General features: G+C 51.2%; 1 protein-coding gene across 1 annotated transcript; it reads right to left on the reverse strand.

Annotated features, from left to right (window-relative positions):
• Positions 1 to 9,772: 9,772 nt before the first annotated feature.
• RPN1 (ribophorin I) lies at positions 9,773 to 23,841 on the reverse strand. The gene is made up of 9 exons (XM_069736312.1): positions 23,520 to 23,841; positions 18,999 to 19,063; positions 14,830 to 15,136; positions 14,447 to 14,656; positions 13,921 to 14,113; positions 13,692 to 13,791; positions 12,818 to 13,076; positions 12,411 to 12,656; positions 9,773 to 10,681 (listed from the first exon to the last, which is right to left on the reverse strand). The coding sequence occupies exons 1-9, from the start codon at positions 23,736 to 23,738 to the stop codon at positions 10,499 to 10,501; spliced, it is 1,782 nt and encodes a 593-aa protein (XP_069592413.1). The 5' UTR covers positions 23,739 to 23,841; the 3' UTR covers positions 9,773 to 10,498.
• Positions 23,842 to 26,131: the final 2,290 nt, after the last annotated feature.

Below are 26,131 nucleotides of genomic sequence, written 5' to 3' on the forward strand. Positions count from 1 at the left end.
GGGCCCCTGGCAGAGACCTACAGGGACGTAGACTGTATCCTGGGGAGGATGGGGCCCCGGGCAGAGACCTACAGGGACATAGACTGTATCCTGGGGAGGATGGGGCCCCTGGCAGAGACCTACAGGGACATAGACTGTATCCTGGGGAGGATGGGGCCCCTGGCAGAGACCTACAGGGACATAGACTGGGGAGGATGGGGCCCCTGGCAGAGACCTACAGGGACATAGACTGTATCCTGGGGAGGATGGGGCCCCTGGCAGAGACCTACAGGGACATAGACTGTATACTGGGGAGGATGGGGCCCCTGGCGGAGACCTACAGGGACATAGACTGTATCCTGGGGAGGATGGGGCCCCTGGCAGAGACCTACAGGGACATAGACTGGGGAGGATGGGGCCCCTGGCAGAGACCTACAGGGACATAGACTGTATCCTGGGGAGGATGGGGCCCCTGGCAGAGACCTACAGGGACATAGACTGTATCCTGGGGAGGATGGGGCCCCTGGCAGAGACCTACAGGGACATAGACTGTATCCTGGAGAGGATGGGGCCCCTGACAGAGACCTACAGGGACATAGACTGTATCCTGGGGAGGACGGGACCCCTGGCAGAGACCTACAGGGACATAGACTGTATCCTGGGGAGGACGGGGCCCCTGACAGAGACCTACAGGGACGTAGACTGTATCCTGGGGAGGACGGGACCCCTGGCAGAGACCTACAGGGACATAGACTGTATCCTGGGGAGGACGGGACCCCTGGCAGAGACCTACAGGGACATAGACTGTATCCTGGGGAGGATGGGGCCCCTGGCAGAGATCTACAGGGACATAGACTGTATCCTGGGGAGGACGGGGCCCCTGACAGAGACCTACAGGGACGTAGACTGTATCCTGGGGAGGACGGGACCCCTGGCAGAGACCTACAGGGACATAGACTGTATCCTGGGGAGGATGGGGCCCCTGACAGAGACCTACAGGGACATAGACTGTATCCTGGAGAGGATGGGGCCCCTGACAGAGACCTACAGGGACATAGACTGTATCCTGGGGAGGATGGGTCCCCTGACAGAGACCTACAGGGACATAGACTGTATCCTGGGGAGGACGGGGCCCCGGGCAGAGACCTACAGGGACATAGACTGTATCCTGGAGAGGATGGGGCCCCTGGCGGAGACCTACAGGGACATAGACTGTATCCTGGGGAGGATGGGGCCCCTGGCGGAGACCTACAGGGACATAGACTGTATCCTGGGGAGGATGGGGCCCCTGACAGAGACCTACAGGGACATAGACTGTATCCTGGGGAGGACGGGGCCCCTGGTAGAGACCTACAGGGACATAGACTGTATCCTGGGGAGGATGGGGCCCCTGGCAGAGACCTAGAGGGACATAGACTGTATCCTGGGGAGAATGGGGCCCCTGGCAGAGACCTACAGGGACATAGACTGTATCCTGGGGAGGATGGGGCCCCTGACAGAGACCTACAGGGACATAGACTGTATCCTGGAGAGGATGGGGCCCCTGGCAGAGACCTACAGGGACGTAGACTGTATCCTGGGGAGGACGGGGCCCCTGGCAGAGACCTACAGGGACGTAGACTGTATCCTGGGGAGGATGGGGCCCCTGACAGAGACCTACAGGGACATAGACTGTATCCTGGGGAGGATGGGGCCCCGGGCAGAGACCTACAGGGACATAGACTGTATCCTGGGGAGGATGGGGCCCCTGGCAGAGACCTACAGGGACATAGACTGTATCCTGGGGAGGATGGGGCCCCTGACAGAGACCTACAGGGACATAGACTGTATCCTGGGGAGGATGGGGCCCCTGGCAGAGACCTACAGGGACATAGACTGTATCCTGGAGAGGATGGGGCCCCTGACAGAGACCTACAGGGACATAGACTGTATCCTGGGGAGGATGGGTCCCCTGACAGAGACCTACAGGGACATAGACTGTATCCTGGGGAGGACGGGGCCCCGGGCAGAGACCTACAGGGACATAGACTGTATCCTGGAGAGGATGGGGCACCTGGCGGAGACCTACAGGGACATAGACTGTATCCTGGGGAGGACGGGGCCCCTGACAGAGACCTACAGGGACATAGACTGTATCCTGGGGAGGATGGGGCCCCTGACAGAGACCTACAGGGACATAGACTGTATCCTGGGGAGGATGGGGCCCCTGACAGAGACCTACAGGGACATAGACTGTATCCTGGGGAGGACGGGGCCCCTGGTAGAGACCTACAGGGACATAGACTGTATCCTGGGGAGGATGGGGCCCCTGGCAGAGACCTAGAGGGACATAGACTGTATCCTGGGGAGAATGGGGCCCCTGGCAGAGACCTACAGGGACATAGACTGTATCCTGGGGAGGATGGGGCCCCTGACAGAGACCTACAGGGACATAGACTGTATCCTGGAGAGGATGGGGCCCCTGGCAGAGACCTACAGGGACGTAGACTGTATCCTGGGGAGGACGGGGCCCCTGGCAGAGACCTACAGGGACGTAGACTGTATCCTGGGGAGGATGGGGCCCCTGACAGAGACCTACAGGGACATAGACTGTATCCTGGGGAGGATGGGGCCCCTGGCAGAGACCTACAGGGACATAGACTGTATCCTGGGGAGGATGGGGCCCCTGACAGAGACCTACAGGGACATAGACTGTATCCTGGGGAGGATGGGGCCCCTGGCAGAGACCTACAGGGACATAGACTGTATCCTGGAGAGGATGGGGCCCCTGACAGAGACCTACAGGGACGTAGACTGTATCCTGGGGAGGACGGGACCCCTGGCAGAGACCTACAGGGACATAGACTGTATCCTGGGGAGGACGGGACCCCTGGCAGAGACCTACAGGGACATAGACTGTATCCTGGGGAGGACGGGACCCCTGGCAGAGATCTACAGGGACATAGACTGTATCATGGGGAGGATGGGGCCCCTGACAGAGACCTACAGGGACATAGACTGTATCCTGGGGAGGACGGGGCCCCTGACAGAGACCTACAGGGACGTAGACTGTATCCTGGGGAGGACGGGACCCCTGGCAGAGACCTACAGGGACATAGACTGTATCCTGGGGAGGATGGGGCCCCTGACAGAGACCTACAGGGACATAGACTGTATCCTGGGGAGGACGGGACCCCTGGCAGAGACCTACAGGGACATAGACTGTATCCTGGGGAGGACGGGACCCCTGGCAGAGACCTACAGGGACATAGACTGTATCCTGGGGAGGACGGGACCCCTGACAGAGACCTACAGGGACATAGACTGTATCCTGGGGAGGATGAGGCCCCTGGCAGAGACCTACAGGGACATAGACTGTATCCTGGGGAGGATGGGACCCCTGGCAGAGACCTACAGGGACATAGACTGTATCCTGGGGAGGATGGGGCCCCTGGCAGAGACCTACAGGGACATAGACTGTATCCTGGGGAGGACGGGGCCCCTGGCGGAGACCTACAGGGACATAGACTGTATCCTGGGGAGGATGGGGCCCCTGGCAGAGACCTACAGGGACATAGACTGTATCCTGGGGAGGATGGGGCCCCTGGCAGAGACCTACAGGGACATAGACTGTATCCTGGGGAGGACGGGGCCCCTGGCGGAGACCTACAGGGACATAGACTGTATCCTGGGGAGGATGGGGCCCCTGACAGAGACCTACAGGGACATAGACTGTATCCTGGAGAGGATGGGGCCCCTGACAGAGACCTACAGGGACATAGACTGTATCCTGGGGAGGACGGGACCCCTGGCGGAGACCTACAGGGACATAGACTGTATCCTGGGGAGGATGGGGCCCCTGGCAGAGACCTACAGGGACATAGACTGTATCCTGGGGAGGATGGGACCCCTGACAGAGACCTACAGGGACATAGACTGTATCCTGGGGAGGATGGGGCCCCTGGCGGAGACCTACAGGGACATAGACTGTATCCTGGGGAGGACGGGACCCCTGGCGGAGACCTACAGGGACATAGACTGTATCCTGGGGAGGATGGGGCCCCTGGCAGAGACCTACAGGGACATAGACTGTATCCTGGGGAGGATGGGGCCCCTGACAGAGACCTACAGGGACATAGACTGTATCCTGGAGAGGATGGGGCCCCTGGCGGAGACCTACAGGGACATAGACTGTATACTGGAGAGGATGAGGCCCCTGGCAGAGACCTACAGGGACATAGACTGTATCCTGGGGAGGACGGGACCCCTGGCAGAGACCTACAGGGACATAGACTGTATCCTGGGGAGGACGGGGCCCCTGGCAGAGACCTACAGGAACAGAGACTGTATCCTGGGGAGGATGGGACCCCGGGCAGAGACCTAGAGGGACATAGACTGTATCCTGGGGAGGATGGGGCCCCTGGCAGAGACCTACAGGGACATAGACTGTATTCTGGAGAGGATGGGGCCCCTGGCAGAGACCTACAGGGACATAGACTGTATCCTGGGGAGGACGGGGCCCCTGACAGAGACCTACAGGGACATAGACTGTATCCTGGGGAGGACGGGGCCCCTGGCAGAGACCTACAGGGACATAGACTGTATCCTGGGGAGGATGGGGCCCCTGACAGAGACCTACAGGGACATAGACTGTATCCTGGGGAGGATGGGGCCCCTGGCAGAGACCTACAGGGACATAGACTGTATCCTGGGGAGGACGGGGCCCCTGACAGAGACCTACAGGGACATAGACTGTATTCTGGAGAGGATGGGGCCCCTGGCAGAGACCTACAGGGACATAGACTGTATCCTGGGGAGGATGGGGCCCCTGACAGAGACCTACAGGGACATAGACTGTATCCTGGGGAGGATGGGGCCCCTGGCAGAGACCTACAGGAACAGAGACTGTATTCTGGAGAGGATGGGGCCCCTGGCAGAGAACTACAGGAACCAACAATGGTTCACATCTCACAAGCCGGATTTTGGTGGAGTCCACGGCCTCTGATGCGGAGTTAGGGTCACAGATTGTACAGGATAAACTTCAGAAGCCGCAGACTCGGCCCGTGTTACAATCTGCAAGTTTTTGTTTCCAGATGGGACAAATACTGCAGCAGTAACATGCACCTCAGATTCATGCAACAGAGGCACCATAAGGGTATGTGTCCACGTTCAGGAAACGCTGCGTTTTTGACGCAGTGTTGAGCCACAGCGTCCAGATGTTACAGCATAGTGGAGGGGATTTAATGAAATCCCGTCTCCACTATGCATTAAAAGACGCATGCTGCAGACCCGCGGAAACGCACATGCGGAGCGTCTTTTAAGAACGCAGCATGTCCTTACATTGCAAGAAAAACGCAAGGACAGCGCAGGTGACCTGCTAGTGACCTCAGGTGCAGATTTGGTCAGGATTTTACCTGCATAAAATCCTGAAGGTGGAAACATACCCTAAGTCCCAGAATGCTCAACACAAGAGCAGGACATTGCATGTGTGACTGTGTGTATTGATGGTGCACAGCAGAGCCCTAATGCTGACTCACAGACTGGGGATAACCTCACTGTACCCATGGGGTTGGAGGCTGGAGGGGGCTCTCAATCTATACTGGATGTCACATTGTCTGATGATAGTGATATTGATACCAATGTGCAGGATAATGTGTGTGATTTTCCCCCTTTAATACAAAATGCACAAGAGGTGACAGGTCCCCCTGCAGCAGACCCTCACCATATCAGTCATCCCATAGTGACCCAGCAGGTGTCCCCCAGTAATGCCTGGAGCTGTGGTGCTCCGTCCTTCATCTCTGGTTCCAATTATACCGGCCAGGATTTCAAAAGAAGAAAAGTGGTGCGATTTAAGCACAGAGGTGCTAAGGCGGACCTGCCAGACAGGAGGTTTGTGGTCAGGGAGCTCCTGTGCCGCCAGATGGGGTTTGCGCCAATCAGCATCTTGACAGTGATTAATCTTCCAGAGAGACAGGGCTATGACGTCAGCTTTAAGCTCATGACTGGACAGATTCTGGGCCAATATCCCCAAGTTCAGGGACACGGACGGTTGGAACAAATTTATTTTTGTTCCCATTTTCAGGCCAGATACAGTTGTTGTAAATATCATCTTCTGGAGTGAGGCTGTTCCCCCACAGGACATTGTGGTGTGGCTTCGAAGACATTCTCACCAAGAGTTGAGATGATGATGGTATCTAGACATGTGGGTGGAAAGTCCTACGGCAAAATAACAACATCACTGCCCACTTACCCAACTCCTTCATTGGGAGGCAGAAGGGTGTCTGCTTCTATCCTGGGCAGCCTCGCAAGTGCTTTAAAGGGACTCTGTCACCTGAATTTGGAGGGAACAATCTTCAGCCATAGGGGCGGGGTTTTCGGGTGTTTGATTCACCCTTTCCTTACCCGCTGGCTGCATGCTGGCCGCAATATTGAATTGAAGTTCATTCTCTGTCCTCCATAGTACACGCCTGCACAAGGTAAGATTGGCTTGTGCAGGCATGCACTACGGAGGACAGAGAATGAACTTCAATCCAATATTGAAACCAGCATGCAGCCAGCGGGTAAGGAAAGGGTGAATCAAACACCCAAAAACCCCGCCTCCATGGCTGAAGATTGTTCCCTCCAAATTCAGGTGACAGAGTCCCTTTAAATGTGGCAAAGCAGGTCATCTGACAAATGCCTGTACTGGGGTCAAGCGCAGCCTGTGCAGGAAAGTAGGCCATGTAGCTGCAGACTGCCAAAATATAAGGTGCAACCTGTGTGGGAAGACTGGCCACCCTCACAAGGACTGTCCAGATACCTGGCATAACATCTGCAGGGACCTTCCTGATGAGGATTTGGTAGTAGAGGTAGTAATTACTATAATACTGCCCCCTATTTACAAGAATATAACTACTATAATACTGCTGCTATGTACAAGAATAGAACTACTATAATACTGCCCCTATGTACAAGAATAGAACTACTATAATACTGCCCCTATATACAAGAATATAACTACTATAATACTGCCCCTATGTACAAGAATATAACTACTATAATACTGCCCCTATGTACAAGAATAGAACTACTATAATACTGCCCCTATATACAAGAATATAACTACTATAATACTGCCCCTATGTACAGGAATATAATTACTATAATACTGCCCCCTATGTACAAGTATATACGGTAACTACTATAATACTGCCCCCTGTTGGCTGTGATATATACCACTTAGCTCTGGATGGTTTGGTCTCTCGTGTTGTCTGGCCTGAATACAATAGGACAGACGTTGGACCCATAAACCCGTCTTCTCTTGTGATTTACATACAAACCATAAATTATGGTCTCCTGGTGGCCGCTCTGCCGGGAATCCCGAGCTCGGCGCGGTTTATCACTCGTCATTGTGTGCGCTGCTGCTGGTCAAACACAGAGCGGAGACGATTGTTGGCTTCACCAGAGCTGTGTACACAGAGGGGGTCTGTTGGCGCCACGGTGGGCAGCATGAATGCTGCGAGAAATGACCAGAATGTAGTCACTTCGTCAGCTGGGAAAACATCTGGACAATGGGGGATCAATGGTGGCAATCAAAGATGGTGCCATAAGCCCCGGCCAAATGGAAGCAGCAAGGTCCTCAGCTGCAATATGGACACATGTAGACGGATGAGCGGATTGTGGGTGCATTGACCCCATGTTATAGCACTGGTCCAAAGACCCCAAAGTATTAACATAGTAACATAGTTAGTAAGGCCGAAAAAAGACATTTGTCCATCCAGTTCAGCCTATATTCCATCATAATAAATACCCAGATCTACGTCCTTCTACAGAACCTAATAATTGTATGATACAATATTGTTCTGCTCCAGGAAGACATCCAGGCCTCTCTTGAACCCCTCGACTGAGTTCGCCATCACCACCTCCTCAGGCAAGCAATTCCAGATTCTCACTGCCCTAACAGTAAAGAATCCTCTTCTATGTTGGTGGAAAAACCTTCTCTCCTCCAGACGCAAAGAATGCCCCCTTGTGCCCGTCACCTTCCTTGGTATAAACAGATCCTCAGCGAGATATTTGTATTGTCCCCTTATATACTTATACATGGTTATTAGATCGCCCCTCAGTCGTCTTTTTTCTAGACTAAATAATCCTAATTTCGCTAATCTATCTGGGTATTGTAGTTCTCCCATCCCCTTTATTAATTTTGTTGCCCTCCTTTGTACTCTCTCTAGTTCCATTATATCCTTCCTGAGCACCGGTGCCCAAAACTGGACACAGTACTCCATGTGCGGTCTAACTAGGGATTTGTACAGAGGCAGTATAATGCTCTCATCATGTGTATCCAGACCTATTATTACAAGCTTTTTTATATTTTTTCTTGCTATAGCAAAACCTTGGAAAAATAAATGCTAAAGCCCTCCAGCTCAGAGAATGCTGCTTTTGCAGGAAAATAAATGCTAAAAAGCAGTTTACAATCTGCAGCGTGTGAATTAATCCAATCACTAGGAGAGTGGTGATGGCAGCAGTATGCAGATGGCGCCACCTGGTGGTAGCAGCTGTAATAGCAGCTTCTGTCTTTAGGGACCACTGTATTCTTCTTTCTTTCGCTCCTGAAATAAGTCAGGATTGTCTCTTACTGGCAGATAGGTGAACTTTTAAAATTTTGCAGAGTATGATGTAATCCGCCTGCACTAAATGCAGCCAGGACGTGGAACCGAGCCCCTTAAATCAGTAGAGGCATGGGGATGACGGACTGCAGGAGAGGAGACGCGGAGTCCTGGAAACCTCCACACATCACAGCCACCACTAGGGGGAGCTCAATACATCCAGGCTGCAAAAGGCTATAGGTGCAGTTATACTGCTCAGCGAACCTCTTCTTACATATAATGCCGGATTAGTGCAGGAAAACGCAGACCGGGACATTTCTGGGGAGCTCTTCTTACCATCTATTGCCAGTGGCACTGCTGATTGAATACTTCTCTGCATGAACCCCCCATTATATAGTATAGAAATTCCTGTAAAGTAATGAGGGGAGTATCCACCACCTCTACGGGGCTCAGGAGATAGGGATCCAACTTGAGGCCCTATCGTGCTAGTTAAAATAGTGCATTAATGCAGCGGCCACTAGGGGGAGCTCCCTACATACATGTAAGACCATCTCTGAAAATCTATGTGCAGGGAGCTCCCCCTAGTGGTGGATGGATGTAAACATCCACATATATAATATAGAGTACCGTACATCCTTCAGTCTCAAGTGGAGGATCACAGGGACAACGAATGTACACAGAAAATTGTAGTTTTAGGGTGCACAAATCTTCATCAACTTCCAGGAATCTCCAAAAAACACATCAGCCATACATAAGGGTATGTGCACATGTTCAGTAAAAATAAAGATTATTATTTTTCGCCATAAAAACGCATTAGAAACTGTAGACATATGCATCCTATCATTTAGAATGCATTCTGCAATTTTTGTGCACGAGGCGTTTTTTTTTTTTTCCAGCAAAAAAACGCATTGCGGTAAAAAAAAGCAGCATGTTAATTTTGCGTTTTTCCCACTATTCTATGCATAGGGAAAAAAACGCATCAAAAACGCGAAAAAAAACGCATGCGGATTTCTGGCAGACATGCCCGTTTTTTGTCAGGAAATTTCTGCTAGAAAATCCTGACGTGTGCACATAGCCTTAAAGAGTAAGCAGAGGGGGATGGATGCAGCTGTGCTCTCTTAGGATTTCCAATCAATAAATAATGGTAAATTGACCTCGGAGCCTTTTTCTTCTCACTTTCTGGATACGTTTCGAATACATTGTATCAGTAAAGACGGACCCATGCAGAGTTCGGAGGCTCGGGTATCCACAATCCCTTCTTTATTACCGTATTTTGGTCAAACAAGCAGAGAAAAAAAAACAAAAAACAAATCTACAGGAATTTCCTGACAATCAATAAAGTGTAAAAACTTGGCAGAGACTTTGTACGAAAATGTGCCGCTCGCTGCTGGTAAAAAGACAAAGGTTCAGCCGTGGAGGAGCAATCGCTTTACTTCCTACACGGAGATCGGGGGTGATTATGGGAAAGAAAATGATAAAATCAAAATTAAAGGAGAGGGATAAAAAAAAAAAACACAACTTTTTTCTTTTTAACTTCACCACATTCCTGCTTATTCCACTTCCCAACCAAAGAAATTTATTCTAATCCCCCGGGAGAATCTTCTGCACAAACTGCAGGAGAACAGCGCATTACAGCGATTGTTCTCAGTTATCATTTTCTACAGAACTGGCCGGTGCCCGCTGAGCCGTTCAGCAGCTGACACAAGTGTTTGGTAACAGCCCACACTGGGAGGGGGCTGGGACGCAGTTTGGCAGTATATCAGACTCTCAGGGGGACGTACAGATCATTTATACAAGTACTCAGGATAAGAGCATGGCGCTGGCTCGGTGGGCACGTGCACAGAGCTGTGCCTTAATCTCACAGGCGTGACGAGGACAAATAATGCAGGAGTCAGTCCGATAAGGTCGGCACTGCTGCAATCTGGCTCCTGAGGATTGTCCGGTCCTGACGGGAGTTACAACGCGTCGAGGATGTTGTCGATTTTGTTGACCAGCTCCTGGCGCCTGTTGGCGTGCTGCTTCTCGCTCTCGATGTAGCTGTCCTTCTTCAGCTTGCCGGCCACCAGGCGTTCAGCTTCGGACGAGGACTTCACCACTATCTCCTTCACCTGACTGTCCAACTTCTGGATCTCTGCGACCTGAGAGCAGACACAACCCCGGAGGATCAACGTGCAGCACAAAACCAACACAAGATCACTACCAACTAAAATCCTGAAACACTCTGTGCTGCCAAGACAAACTTCTACTTTTTCCTGATCCTCAGTAAGTGACCTGCCTGCTCTCAAGAAACTTGCACCAGGACCTAAAATCTGCAAGCTCTGTTCTTTACCCCTTCATGACCGGAAGTATTTTTGTTTTTGCTCCCCTTCTTCCCAGAGCCATAACTTTTTTATTATTATTTTTTCCGTCAATATGGCCATGTGAGGACTTTTTTTTTGCGAGACGAGTTGTACATTTGAACGACACCATTGGTTTTAACATATTATGTACTGGAAGTCAGAAAAAAAATTCCAAGTGCGGTGAAATTGCAAAAAAAAAAAAAAAAAAAGTGCAATCCCACAGGTTTTTTTTTTTTTTTAACCATGTTCACTAAATGCTAAATCATGATTCTCCAGGTTCATGGACACCAAACATGTCTAGTAACATAGTAACATAGTTAGTAAGGCCGAAAAAAGACATTTGTCCATCCAGTTCAGCCTATAGTCCATCATAATAAATCCCCAGATCTACGTCCTTCTACAGAACCTAATAATTGTAGGATACAATATTGTTCTGCTCCAGGAAGACATCCAGGCCTCTCTTGAACCCCTCGACTGAGTTCGCCATCACCACCTCCTCAGGCAAGCAATTCCAGATTCTCACTGCCCTAACAGTAAAGAATCCTCTTCTATGTTGGTGGAAAAACCTTCTCTCCTCCAGACGCAAAGAATGCCCCCTTGTGCCCGTCACCTTCCTTATAGTAACATAGGTTATTTTTTTTGGTGGAAAAAAAAAAAAATCCAAACTTTGGTTAAAAAAAATAAAATAAAAGCACCATTTTCCGAGACCCGTAGCGTCTCCATTTTTCATGATCTGGAGTCGAGTGAGGGATACTTTTTGCGCACCGAGCTGACGTTTTTTTATTGATACCATTATGGTGCAGATATGATCTTTTGATCACCCGTTACCCGTTACCCGTCACCACGAAATTTTGGCATTTTTAATTTTTTCTTTTTATGCTGTTTAGTGATCAGGTTAATTTTTTTTTATTTTTAAAACATTTTTTACTTTTGGCATGCTTCAAAAGCCTCTGTGGGAGACCAGAAGCTGCCATAACCCGATCAGCTCTGCTACATACAGCTGATGATTAGATTGCCTCTATGTAGCAGAAATGCCCACTTGCTACGAGCGCCGACCACCGGGCGGCGCTCATAGCAATCCGGCTATGACAACCATAGAGGTCTGCTGGAGACCTCTGGTTGTCATGCAAACCCATCGGTGAACCGTGATCACGTAACGGGAGTCACCGATGGGCGGGATTTCCGTCGCGTTTCCGGTAAGCGCAAGTTAAATGCTGCTGTCAGAGATTGAGAGCAGCATTTAACAGGTTAACAGCCACGGGTGGATCGCGATTCCACCCCCGGCTCTTAGGGGCACATGTCAGCTGTTCAAAACAGCTGACATGTGCCGGGAAAGATGTGGGCTCAGTGCCAGAGCCCACATCAAAGGGAGGGATTCCGACGTAGACGTACTATTACGCCCAACGTCGGAAAGGGGTTAAAGGTGGGGATCCGCTCACTTCTACATCAGGAGGCGAGTGGGACTGGCCAGGCATTGCGCCATTTTTGGAAGAAAGCAGCCGCCATGTTTCTGCAATCCCAGACTCACCTTGTCACACAGGTCGGACCCTTCGGCCTTTAGCTTGGACTGCAGAGACGCAATCTCATTTGTCAGGTTCTTATGCTCGGTCTCCAGGGCTTTCTTGCCTATGTTCAGGGTGGAGATGTCCCGCGATTGCTTGTATTTGTTCACGGCTTCATCATAGTGGCGGAAAAGGCCGAGCCGCTTGTTGACCAGTGTCAGGATCTGCTCCGTGATGCAGGCGACCTTCATCCTGGCTTCAGCCGCAGGATCCTGTAACGACAAGTGCACAGCAATAAAAGGGGTTTGCCAGGTAAAGCTACGGAGGGTCTCTACAATTAGGATCACGTGACTACTATGTCCCTTCCTGGGTGACCACCTGACTGTCTGGGGCTGTCATCCAGATTTCCCTCTTCTTCATAGCAGATACTGACCTTGGTGATGGAGAAGTCGAGCCTGACGTAGATGATGACGGTGAAGAAGAGGATGTAGAAGGCTCCGACCACCAGCAGCGGCTCCTGCAGCATCAGGATCTTGTTGAAGGTGTAATGGACCACGACGTCCTGGATGTGCTGCTCCACCAGGTTGTTCTTGTGAGCCACGATGACGGGTCGGCCAAAGGTGTCCAGGTAGGTGTAGTGCAGCTCATCCGCTGCTCGGTTCAGGTTGTAGGGATTTTCTACATCGATATTTCTGGAAATAAATATGACATAATCAGAAGTTATTACGAGGACGTCTCAGCCGGAAACAGCACCTCTTCCTCCACTAGACAACCACCAGCTTAGAGGCGATGCCTGGGACGTAGCTCATCATTTTCAGGTGGGGTGTGACACCCAGCACCCCCAATAAGCTGCACAGTGCACAGAACAAACCGCTGTAGTGTCAACTTGGCTCCTACATTACAACGCAACATTAAGGTGGTACTCCCAGATTATATCATTATTTGTGATTATTGGGTTTGGGATATTTAGGCTCCCCTTGTTCTTGAGAATGAAGGGGACGCATTGTGGCAAAGCGATTCCTTTTTTCCTGAGCATCTCGGACAGTCAGGGGAATGTTGTGCAGGTAAAAACGGAACGGGATAAGACACCGAACAAGAGCTGGTGTCTCTGTGGGGGTCCCAGATGTTACAGCCGTCTATTATAAATGACTGAGTCTAAGGGGGTGATCATTTCTCCTTGTGAAAAGTCCTAAGCCGGTGTAAGGAGACTTATAGGCCATGCAATGCTTCTCTGAGAAATACTTTATAATCTGTGACCATCAGCGCGTGCAGCAGATATCCCAGCGGTGCCGCCATCGGTCACTTACTTTGCTCCTTCAGGCAGGATGATTTTAACAGTCAGCGAGTCCACGATCTGCTCATCAAACACGTGATCAATGAACCTCATCTTCAGAGCGTACTGGTCGCCTGCGAAAGGAGAGAAGGTCAGATAACGGATCGGACAGGAGCTATTCCTACACGCAGCAGATTCACCGGACAGAGGGCTACAATCCCCATTAGACTGGGCTAGGATGGACACATGGAGCCAGCACTCACCCAGGTTGTACAGGTACTCGTAACTTGGCAGGTTGTAGCCGATCATGTAATGGGTTTTCCACCCTCCGAAAAGAGGAAATCTGGGTCGGATCTCCATTTCCACAGAGTCGTCCAGGACCATCAGGTGGCTGGTGGAGATGTTCCCGATCTCATCCCTGTAATAGACGTCCTGGGCAGCGGCCGGCAGAATGGTCTAATGGGGGGGGGAAGGGGATAGTGATGGGCACGGATTCTGCCGAGGGTTAATATTTATTATTCCCAGCTTAGTGAGGACATATCGCTGCAATAATAAAATGATCACAAGGACTCTCGACGTACGCCGAGACTGAAGGGGCTGCAGTGTGGCAACTATTGGGGTTTTCTCCGTAAAGCACAGTGACTGGGACTGACTGTATCCTCTCCAGTCTCAGGATCTGTGGGGGTCCCAGCGATCATTAAGTGATGAATCATTCCATCATTTACTACGATGGGAAGTACCCCTTTAATTATCAGAGCCACACCCCCGCTCATTTCCTTTTCCCACTACCTTAAAGGATTTGACAGACGAGATGCCGCTGTCCGGCTGCCGCTGGTAATCGTATCGTGAGAAGGGTCCCTTTAAATACGCTCCGGTGTGCTTTATATCCACAGTCTCCTCTACGGCGATGTTACCCCAATGGGAGACCTCGATGACGCGGGTCATGCTGGTGATGGTGAGGAAGGGGCTATTGTTCTCGTAGTGAACCTTCAAGACGTCCTGGAGAAAGAAACAAAGGGTTAAGAAGTCTGATATAATGAATTCTGGTCACCGGCGCGCAGCAAGCGGCCAAATACAGCGGCGTCTAAACACAATCTGACAGAGGTGCCGCGCACCAAAACTGGAGCTTAACTGTGAAGGGTTAAACATCAGGTCTCATAATGGTTCCTTACATGGCTCCACGCAGGGACGTCCTTAAAGGGACCGTACTCGATAGTGTCATCAGATCGGGACGGGTTGCCGAGCTTGGTGTAGCTCTCCACGTTCCGGGAGGCGAGCTTGACACGTGTGGTTTGGGACGCGGTGGGGTACGGAGAGTAGAAGTAATGGCTGCCTTCAAACGTTACAAACTGCTTCTCGGCCTGCGTGATCTGGGTGGGGTACGGGTGCAGGATGTGGGTGTACACCGTCTCGATGAAGACCTTCACCCTCGCTCCGGGAGACAGAGGATTTGGAAGCTGCACCAAGAATTGCTTCCCGCTGGTGGAATAAAGAGAAGACAGTAAAGTAAAAAGTGGCAACATCCATTTATATGTACAGAAGAGCGATGCAGGAAGCCGCTGTATACAGCGATAAGCAAGAGGCGGTAAAGTGCGGCACGTCCATTTATATGTACAGAAGAGCGATGCAGGAAGCCGCAGTAAAGTGCAGTATGTCCAGTTATATATACAGAGGAGCGATGCAGGCGGCCGCTGTATACAGCGATCAGGAAGGGGCAGTAAAGTGCAGTATGTCCAGTTATATATACAAAGGAGCGATGCAGGCGGCCCCTGTATACAGCGATCAGGAAGAGGCAGTAAAGTGCGGCACGTCCATTTATATGCAGAGGAGTGATGCAGACGACCGCTGTATACACCGATCAGGAAGAGGCAGTAAAGTGCGGCACAGCCATTTATATGCAGAGGAGCGATGCAGGTGGCCGCTGTATACAAGGATCAGGAAGAGGCGGTAAAGTGCGGCACAGCCATTTATATGCAGAGGAGCGATGCAGGTGGCCGCTGTATACAGCGATCAGGAAGAGGCAGTAAAGTGCAGTATGTCCATTTATATGCACAGAAGAGCGATGCAAGCGGCCGCTGTATACAGGGATCAGGAAGAGGCAGTAAAGTGCGGCACATCCATTTATATGCAGAGGAGCGATGCAGACGACCGCTGTATACACCGATCAGGAAGAGGCAGTAAAGTGCAGTATGTCCATTTATATGCACAGAAGAGCGATGCAGGCGGCCGCTGTATACAGGGATCAGGAAGAGGCAGTAAAGTGCGGCACGTCCATTTATATGCAGAGGAGTGATGCAGACGACCGCTGTATACACCGATCAGGAAGAGGCAGTAAAGTGCGGCACAGCCATTTATATGCAGAGGAGCGATGCAGGTGGCCGCTGTATACAGGGATCAGGAAGAGGCGGTAAAGTGCGGCACGTCCATTTATATGCACAGAAGAGCGATGCAGGCGGCCGCTGTATACAGCGATCAGGAAGAGGCGGTAAAGTGCGGCACGTCCATTTATATGCAGAGGAGTGATGCAGACGACCGCTGTATACACCGATCAGGAAGAGGCAGTAAAGTGCGGCACAGCCATTTATATGCAGAGGAGCGATGCAGGTGGCCGCTGTATACAGGGATCAGGAAGAGGCGGTAAAGTGCGGTATGTCCATTTATATGTACAGAGGAGCGATGCAGGAAGCCACTGTATACAGCGATCAGGAAGAGGCGGTAAAGCTCGGCATGTCCATTTATATGCACAGAGGAGCGATGCAGGCGGCCGCTGTATACAGCAATCAGGAAGAGGCAGTAAAGTGCGGCACGTCCATTTATATGCAGAGGAGCGATGCAGGCGGCCGCTGTATACACCGATCAGAAAGAGGCAGTAAAGTGCGGCACGTCCATTTATATGCACAGAGGAGCGATGCAGGTGGCCGCTGTATACAGGGATCAGGAAGAGGCAGTAAAGTGCAGTATGTCCAGTTATATATACAGAGGAGTGATTCAGGCGGCCGCTGTATACAGGGATCAGGAAGAGGCAATAAAGCGCGGTACGTCCATTTACAGGTCCTTCTCAAAAAATTAGCATATAGTGTTAAATTTCATTATTTCCCATAATGTAATGATTACAATTAAACTTTCATATATTATAGATTCATTATCCACCCACTGAAATTTGTCAGGTCTTTTATTGTTTTAATACTGATGATTTTGGCATACAACTCCTGATAACCCAAAAAACCTGTCTCAATAAATTAGCATATTTCACCCATCCAATCAAATAAAAGTGTTTTTTAATAACAAACAAAAAAACCAACAAATAATAATGTTCAGTTATGCACTCAATACTTGGTCGGGAATCCTTTGGCAGAAATGACTGCTTCAATGCGGCGTGGCATGGAGGCAATCAGCCTGTGACACTGCTGAGATGTTATGGAGGCCCAGGATGCTTCAATAGCGGCCTTAAGCTCATCCAGAGTGTTGGGTCTTGCGTCTCTCAACTTTCTCTTCACAATATCCCACAGATTCTCTATGGGGTTCAGGTCAGGAGAGTTGGCAGGCCAATTGAGCACAGTAATACCATGGTCAGTAAACCATTTACCAGTGGTTTTGGCACTGTGAGCAGGTGCCAGGTCGTGCTGAAAAATGAAATCTTCATCTCCATAAAGCATTTCAGCCGATGGAAGCATGAAGTGCTCCAAAATCTCCTGATAGCTAGCTGCATTGACCCTGCCCTTGATGAAACACAGTGGACCAACACCAGCAGCTGACATGGCACCCCACACCATCACTGACTGTGGGTACTTGACACTGGACTTCAGGCATTTTGGCATTTCCTTCTCCCCAGTCTTCCTCCAGACTCTGGCACCTTGATTTCCGAATGACATGCAAAATTTGCTTTCATCAGAAAAAAGTACTTGGGACCACTTAGCACCAGTCCAGTGCTGCTTCTCAGTAGCCCAGGTCAGGCGCCTCTGCCGCTGTTTATGGTTCAAAAGTGGCTTTACCTGGGGAATGCGGCACCTGTAGCCCATTTCCTGCACACGCCTGTGCACGGTGGCTCTGGATGTTTCCACACCAGACTCAGTCCACTGCTTCCTCAGGTTCCCCAAGGTCTGGAATCGGTCCTTCTCCACAATCTTCCTCAGGGTCCGGTCTCCTCTTCTCGTTGTACAGCGTTTTCTGCCACATTGTTTCCTTCCAACAGACTTACCATTGAGGTGCCTTGATACAGCACTCTGGGAACAGCCTATTTGTTGAGAAATTTCTTTCTGGGTCTTACCCTCTTGCTTGAGGGTGTCAATGATGGCCTTCTTGACATCTGTCAGGTCGCTAGTCTTACCCATGATGGGGGTTTTGAGTAATGAACCAGGCAGGGAGTTTATAAAAGCCTCAGGTATCTTTTGCATGTGTTTAGAGTTAATTAGTTGATTCAGAAGATTAGGGTAATAGGTCGTTTCGAGAACCTTTTCTTGATATGCTAATTTATTGAGACAGGTTTTTTGGGTTATCAGGAGTTGTATGCCAAAATCATCAGTATTAAAACAATAAAAGACCTGACAAATTTCAGTTGGTGGATAATCAATCTATAATATATGAAAGTTTAATTGTAATCATTACATTATGGGAAATAATGAAATTTAACACTATATGCTAATTTTTTGAGAAGGACCTGTATATACAGAGGAGCGATGCAGGCGGCTGCTGTATACAGCGATCAGGAAGAGGCAGTAAAGTGCAGTATGTCCATTTATATGCAGAGGAGCGATGCTGGCGGCCGCTGTATACAGGGATCAGGAAGAGGCAGTAAAGTGCGGCACGTCCATTTATACGCACAGAGGATCGATGCAGGCGGCCGCTGTATACAGGGATCAGGAAGAGGCAGTAAAGTGCGGCACGTCCATTTATATGCAGAGGAGCGATGCAGGCGGCTGCTGTATACAGGGATCAGGAAGAGGCAGTAAAGTGCGGCACGTCCATTTATACGCACAGAGGATCGATGCAGGCGGCCGCTGTATACAGGGATCAGGAAGAGGCAGTAAAGTGCGGTACGTCCATTTATATGCACAGAGAAGCGATGCAGGCGGCCGCTGTATACAGCGATCAGGAAGAGGCAGTAAAGCGCGGTACGTCCATTTATATGCACAGAGGAGCGATGCAGGCGGCCGCTGTATACAGGGATCAGGAAGAGGCAGTAAAGTGCGGCACATCCATTTATATGCACAGAGGAGCGATGCAGGCGGCCGCTGTATACAGGGATCAGGAAGAGGCAGTAAAGCGCGGTACTCTCATTTCTATGCACAGCGGCCGCGGTATACTGTGTGCACATGTACATACACCCATCCCGGGGTCTCACCTCTTCCCCTTCACCTTGCTTTCCCGCACCTCCAGGTAGCCGTGCTCTTCATCCTCGGTCTTCACCTGTAACACAGCCACACTCCATTATCAGAGCACAGACTACAGCAGGTGTCAGCAGCCTTCTGCACTTCAGGTGTGGTGACACTACAACTCCCAGCATGCCCCGACAGCACCTGAACTCTACACTTTTATACCTGCATTAACCCCTTAATGCTCGGGCACTGTGAATGTGTAGTGCCGGCTGAATTGCCGCCATCCCGACAGTAAAGAATACGACAGGCGCGAGCTCCGGCCACCTCAGTTATCCAGTCCTTAACGTGTAAAGGCTGTACAGTGAGCTGCAGAAGTCGTCACCCCCCCCAATACGCCTTTATTGAAGCCAATAATCCCTGCATCATTGCCCTGTAGCACTACAGCACCCAGCATGCCCTATCAGCCTGGGCTGTCACATTGTGTCTGCAGAGTGATGAGGAGATTCAGGGCATGCTGGGAGCTGTAGTTTCCAAGCACCTGTCACTAGGTGCTGTTCCTTGTCTCACACCTGGATGTAACTGCTTTCCCCTTCTACCATTGCTCCGGTGAGGTCCTGCATACCGAACACGCCGCAGATTTACCAATAAACCACAGATTGTCCTCTCTGTACATTTATACTTATGTCACGCTGCATAATAAACTCTGCTGCATTTTACACTGTTTGACGTCTGTTCCTGCCCGGGATGATGAGGGTGGTAGTGGCAGGCGGCAGGGGGCGGACTGCTCTCCTGGAGGTGAGCGCTGACGTGTCACTATCCTACAGAGCAGGAGGCGGAAGCTGCAGCGGGGTCCTGAGCGCACATCCTCCAATGCCGAGCAGACAGCCGGCCCTGGGTGACAACACACCCAGCTCTGCTGCATCTGTGTGCACAGACGGGAGCCACAGCCGAATAATCCTACGGATGCAGCAGAGCAGAGAATGTCTGATGGTTTATTGTGTGTGGCAGCTCAGTACAGATCCTGCAGTCCTACGTAAAGCACGTATACAAAATATATCACAAATAAATCCGCCCGGCGCAGTCAGCTCTGCTGTATCGGTACGCCTGACCGCCCGACGCAATCAGCTCCGCTGCACCAGTCTGCCTCAACTGCACGCCGCCATTACCTCTGCTATTCCATATACACCACCACACTACATCCGTAGTCTCATCACACAACGACCAGCACAGATAATACTTGACTTTAAATGACGTGTAAATGGGTTGTTGGATGAGATATTCTGACTGTTCAACAAACACAGCTCTGCTACATCATTACATGCCCATTATTGAAGTAATATGTAGAGAAAACCAAACCACATCTGCTGTATCTGCATGTAAGTGCTATAAGCTCCGCAGCATTGTCCTGATCATACAGGTAATTGACAGCAGACTCGGCTCTGCTACATCCGTACAGTCTAATCATATAGGACACATAAAAACACATTCAGCCCTGCTACATCTGTATATGTTATGCATCTGCCTGCAGAGATGTAGGAGAGCTGAGCAATGGTTCTGTCACTTCAGCAAACTGCTACATAGGTGCAGTCTGACCACACATCACACTCAGCTCCGCTACATCGGTGCAGTCTGACCGCACATCACACTCAGCTCTGCTACATCGGTGCAGTCTGACCGCACATCACACTCAGCTCTGCTACATCGGTGCAGTCTGACCGCACATCACACTCAGCTCTGCTACATCGGTGCAGTCTGACCGCGCATCACACTCAGCTCTGCTACATCGGTGCAGTCTGACCGCGCATCACACTCCGCTCTGCTACATCGGTGCAGTCTAACCGCGCAGCACACTCAGCTCTGCTACATCGGTGCAGTCTAACCGCGCAGCACACTCAGCTCTGCTACATCGGTGCAGTCTAACCGCGCAGCACACTCAGCTCTGCTACATCGGTGCAGTCTAACCGCGCAGCACACTCAGCTCTGCTACATCGGTGCAGTCTAACCGCGCAGCACAATCAGCTCTGCTACATCGGTGCAGTCTAACCGCGCAGCACACTCAGCTCTGCTACATCGGTGCAGTCTAACCGCGCAGCACACTCAGCTCTGCTACATCGGTGCAGTCTAACCGCGCAGCACACTCAGCTCTGCTACATCGGTGCAGTCTAACCGCGCAGCACACTCAGCTCTGCTACATCGGTGCAGTCTAACCGCGCAGCACACTCAGCTCTGCTACATCGGTGCAGTCTAACCGCGCAGCACACTCAGCTCTGCTACATCGGTGCAGTCTAACCGCGCAGCACACTCAGCTCTGCTACATCGGTGCAGTCTAACCGCGCAGCACACTCAGCTCTGCTACATCGGTGCAGTCTAACCGCGCAGCACACTCAGCTCTGCTACATCGGTGCAGTCTAACCGCGCAGCACACTCAGCTCTGCTACATCGGTGCAGTCTAACCGCGCAGCACACTCAGCTCTGCTACATCGGTGCAGTCTAACCGCGCAGCACACTCAGCTCTGCTACATCGGTGTAGTCTAACCGCGCAGCACACTCAGCTCTGCTACATCGGTGCAGTCTGACCGCGCATCACACTCAGCTCTGCTACATCGGTGCAGTCTGACCGCACATCACACTCAGCTCTGCTACATCGGTGCAGTCTAACCGCGCAGCACACTCAGCTCTGCTACATCGGTGCAGTCTAACCGCGCAGCACACTCAGCTCTGCTACATCGGTGCAGTCTAACCGCGCAGCACACTCAGCTCTGCTACATCGGTGCAGTCTAACCGCGCAGCACACTCAGCTCTGCTACATCGGTGCAGTCTAACCGCGCAGCACACTCAGCTCTGCTACATCGGTGCAGTCTAACCGCGCAGCACACTCAGCTCTGCTACATCGGTGCAGTCTAACCGCGCAGCACACTCAGCTCTGCTACATCGGTGCAGTCTAACCGCGCAGCACACTCAGCTCTGCTACATCGGTGCAGTCTAACCGCGCAGCACACTCAGCTCTGCTACATCGGTGCAGTCTAACCGCGCAGCACACTCAGCTCTGCTACATCGGTGCAGTCTAACCGCGCAGCACACTCAGCTCTGCTACATCGGTGCAGTCTAACCGCGCAGCACACTCAGCTCTGCTACATCGGTGCAGTCTAACCGCGCAGCACACTCAGCTCTGCTACATCGGTGCAGTCTGACCGCACATCACACTCAGCTCTGCTACATCGGTGCAGTCTAACCGCACATCACACTCAGCTCTGCTACATCGGTGCAGTCTAACCGCGCAGCACACTCAGCTCTGCTACATCGGTGCAGTCTAACCGCGCAGCACACTCAGCTCTGCTACATCGGTGCAGTCTAACCGCACATCACACTCAGCCCTGCTACATCGGTGCAGTCTGACCGCACATCACACTCAGCTCTGCTACATCGGTGCAGTCTGACCGCGCAGCATACTCAGCTCTGCTACATCGGTGCAGTCTAACCGCGCAGCACACTCAGCTCTGCTACATCGGTGCAGTCTAACCGCGCAGCACACTCAGCTCTGCTACATCGGTGCAGTCTAACCGCGCAGCACACTCAGCTCTGCTACATCGGTGCAGTCTAACCGCACATCACACTCAGCCCTGCTACATCGGTGCAGTCTGACCGCACATCACACTCAGCTCTGCTACATCGGTGCAGTCTGACCGCGCAGCATACTCAGCTCTGCTACATCGGTGCAGTCTAACCGCGCAGCACACTCAGCTCTGCTACATCGGTGCAGTCTAACCGCGCAGCACACTCCGCTCTGCTACATCGGTGCAGTCTGACCGCACATCACACTCCGCTCTGCTACATCGGTGCAGTCTGACCGCACATCACACTCAGCTCTGCTACATCGGTGCAGTCTAACCGCGCAGCACACTCAGCTCTGCTACATCGGTGCAGTCTAACCGCGCAGCACACTCAGCTCTGCTACATCGGTGCAGTCTAACCGCGCAGCACACTCAGCTCTGCTACATCGGTGCAGTCTAACCGCGCAGCACACTCAGCTCTGCTACATCGGTGCAGTCTGACCGCACATCACACTCCGCTCTGCTACATCGGTGCAGTCTGACCGCACATCACACTCAGCTCTGCTACATCGGTGCAGTCTGACCGCGCAGCACACTCAGCTCTGCTACATCGGTGCAGTCTGACCGCACATCACACTCCGCTCTGCTACATCGGTGCAGTCTGACCGCACATCACACTCAGCTCTGCTACATCGGTGCAGTCTGACCGCACATCACACTCCGCTCTGCTACATCGGTGCAGTCTAACCGCGCAGCACACTCAGCTCTGCTACATCGGTGCAGTCTGACCGCACATCACACTCCGCTCTGCTACATCGGTGCAGTCTAACCGCGCAGCACACTCAGCTCTGCTACCTCTCACCCTCAGCTCTGCTACCTCTCACCCTCAGCTCTGCTACACCTGTGACTCCACACAGCCAGCAGCGGTCTCCGGCGCTGACACTTGTCGCAGACGGTTCCCCAGAAGGCCGCGCCGGGTAACAGTCGCATACTGACCCCCAGGAAGGCGAGGTGTCCGGCCAGCTCCGGCTCCAGGGCCACCAGGAAGGAGTGCGCGGCGGCCGCCCCCGGGTTGGACAGCTTCACCTCGGCCGTCACTTTGGCGATGTGGCTGCTCAGGTCCACGCTGCGCTTCACGTCCTCATTCAGCAGCTCGTGGCCCCGGGAGGCGGCGGACAGTGCGAGCAGCAGCAGGAGGGCGGCGGAGACCCCCATGACCGGAGAGCGGAGGATGGAGACGGATAGAGGAGACCCCGCAGCCAGGAGCAGCCTCTGTCTGCTGACGGCTCATTCATCCGCGGGAACAAGATGGCCGCCGAGGACCCCGCGCTGCCTAGCGACGGGAGGGTGCCCGGTAAACTGCCTGACAGGACGGAGCGTGTGCGGAGCCCTCCTCTCCCCCGGTACAGACACTGTACACATTGTATCCAAGGTATGGAGACAGGAAAGAAAAACGCATCGTCCGTCGCAGCAACAGAGGGGTCTGTGTAATTACTGCACTTCTATTATACAGGCAAAGCACCGGACAGCTCAAATCACAGAGAAAAGGAGCGTCCATAGCGACAGCACAAGGGTGATGTGTAAGAAAGGGAGAGGAGAGGCCGGACACAGCAACGGCCACAGCAAGGGCCACCTACCCACAGCAACGGCCACCTACCGTGCACAAAGCTCTGCCCACAGTATAGGTTACCGGTCCTATACCCCAGAGCTGCACTCACTATTCTGCTGGTGCAGTCACTGTGTATATACATTACATTACTGATCCTGAGTTACATCCTGTATTATACTCCAGAGCTGCACTCACTATTCTGCTGGTGCAGTCACTGTACATACATTACATTACTGATCCTGAGTTACATCCTGTATTATACCCCAGAGCTGCACTCACTATTCTGCTGGTGCAGTCACTGTGTACATACATTACATTACTGATCCTGAGTTACATCCTGTATTATACTCCAGAGCTGCACTCACTATTCTGCTGGTGCAGTCACTGTGTACATACATTACATTACTGATCCTGAGTTACATCCTGTATTATACCCCAGAGCTGCATTCACTATTCTGCTGGTGCAGTCACTGTGTACATACATTACATTACTGATCCTGAGTTACCTCCTGTATTATATCCCAGAGCTGCATTCACTATTCTGCTGGTGCAGTCACTGTACATACATTACATTACTGATCCTGAGTTACCTCCTGTATTATACCCCAGAGCTGCACTCACTATTCTGCTGGTGCAGTCACTGTGTACATACATTACATTACTGATCCTGAGTTACATCCTGTATTATACTCCAGAGCTGCACTCACTATTCTGCTGGTGCAGTCACTGTGTACATACATTACATTACTGATCCTGAGTTACATCCTGTATTATACCCCAGAGCTGCACTCACTATTCTGCTGGTGCAGTCACTGTGTACATACATTACTGATCCTGAGTTACATCCTGTATTATACTCCAGAGCTGCACTCACTATTCTGCTGGTGCAGTCACTGTGTACATACATTACATTACTGATCCTGAGTTACCTCCTGTATTATATCCCAGAGCTGCACTCACTATTCTGCTGGTGCAGTCACTGTGTACATACATTACATTACTGATCCTGAGTTACATCCTGTATTATACCCCAGAGCTGCACTCACTATTCTGCTGGTGCAGTCACTGTGTACATACATTACTGATCCTGAGTTACATCCTGTATTATACTCCAGAGCTGCACTCACTATTCTGCTGGTGCAGTCACTGTGTACATACATTACATTACTGATCCTGAGTTACCTCCTGTATTATATCCCAGAGCTGCACTCACTATTCTGCTGGTGCAGTCACTGTGTATATACATTACTGATCCTGAGTTATATAATCTGTATTATACCCCAGAGCTGCACTCACTATTCTGCTGGTGCAGTCACTGTGTACATACATTACATTACTGATCCTGAGTTACATCCTGTATTATACCCCAGAGCTGCACTCACTATTCTGCTGGTGCAGTCACTGTGTACATACATTACATTACTGATCCTGAGTTACATCCTGTATTATACTCCAGAGCTGCACTCACTATTCTGCTGGTGCAGTCACTGTGTACATACATTACTGATCCTGAGTTACATCCTGTATTATACCCCAGACCTGCACTCACTATTCTGCTGGTGCAGTCATTGTGTACATACATTACTGATCCTGAGTTACATCCTGTATTATACCCCAGAGCTGCACTCACTATTCTGCTGGTGCAGTCACTGTGTACATACATTACATTACTGATCCTGAGTTACATCCTGTATTATACTCCAGAGCTGCACTCACTATTCTGCTGGTGCAGTCACTGTGTACATACATTACTAATCCTGAGTTACATCCTGTATTATACCCCAGAGCTGCACTAACTATTCTGCTGGTGCAGTCACTGTGTACATACATTACATTACTGATCCTGAGTTACATCCTGTATTATACTCCAGAGCTGCACTCACTATTCTGCTGGTGCAGTCACTGTGTACATACATTACATTACTGATCCTGAGTTACATCCTGTATTATACTCCAGAGCTGCACTCACTATTCTGCTGGTGCAGTCACTGTGTACATA

This window comes from Ranitomeya imitator, chromosome 8 (assembly GCF_032444005.1).
Source record: "Ranitomeya imitator isolate aRanImi1 chromosome 8, aRanImi1.pri, whole genome shotgun sequence".
NCBI lineage: Eukaryota > Metazoa > Chordata > Amphibia > Anura > Dendrobatidae > Ranitomeya > Ranitomeya imitator.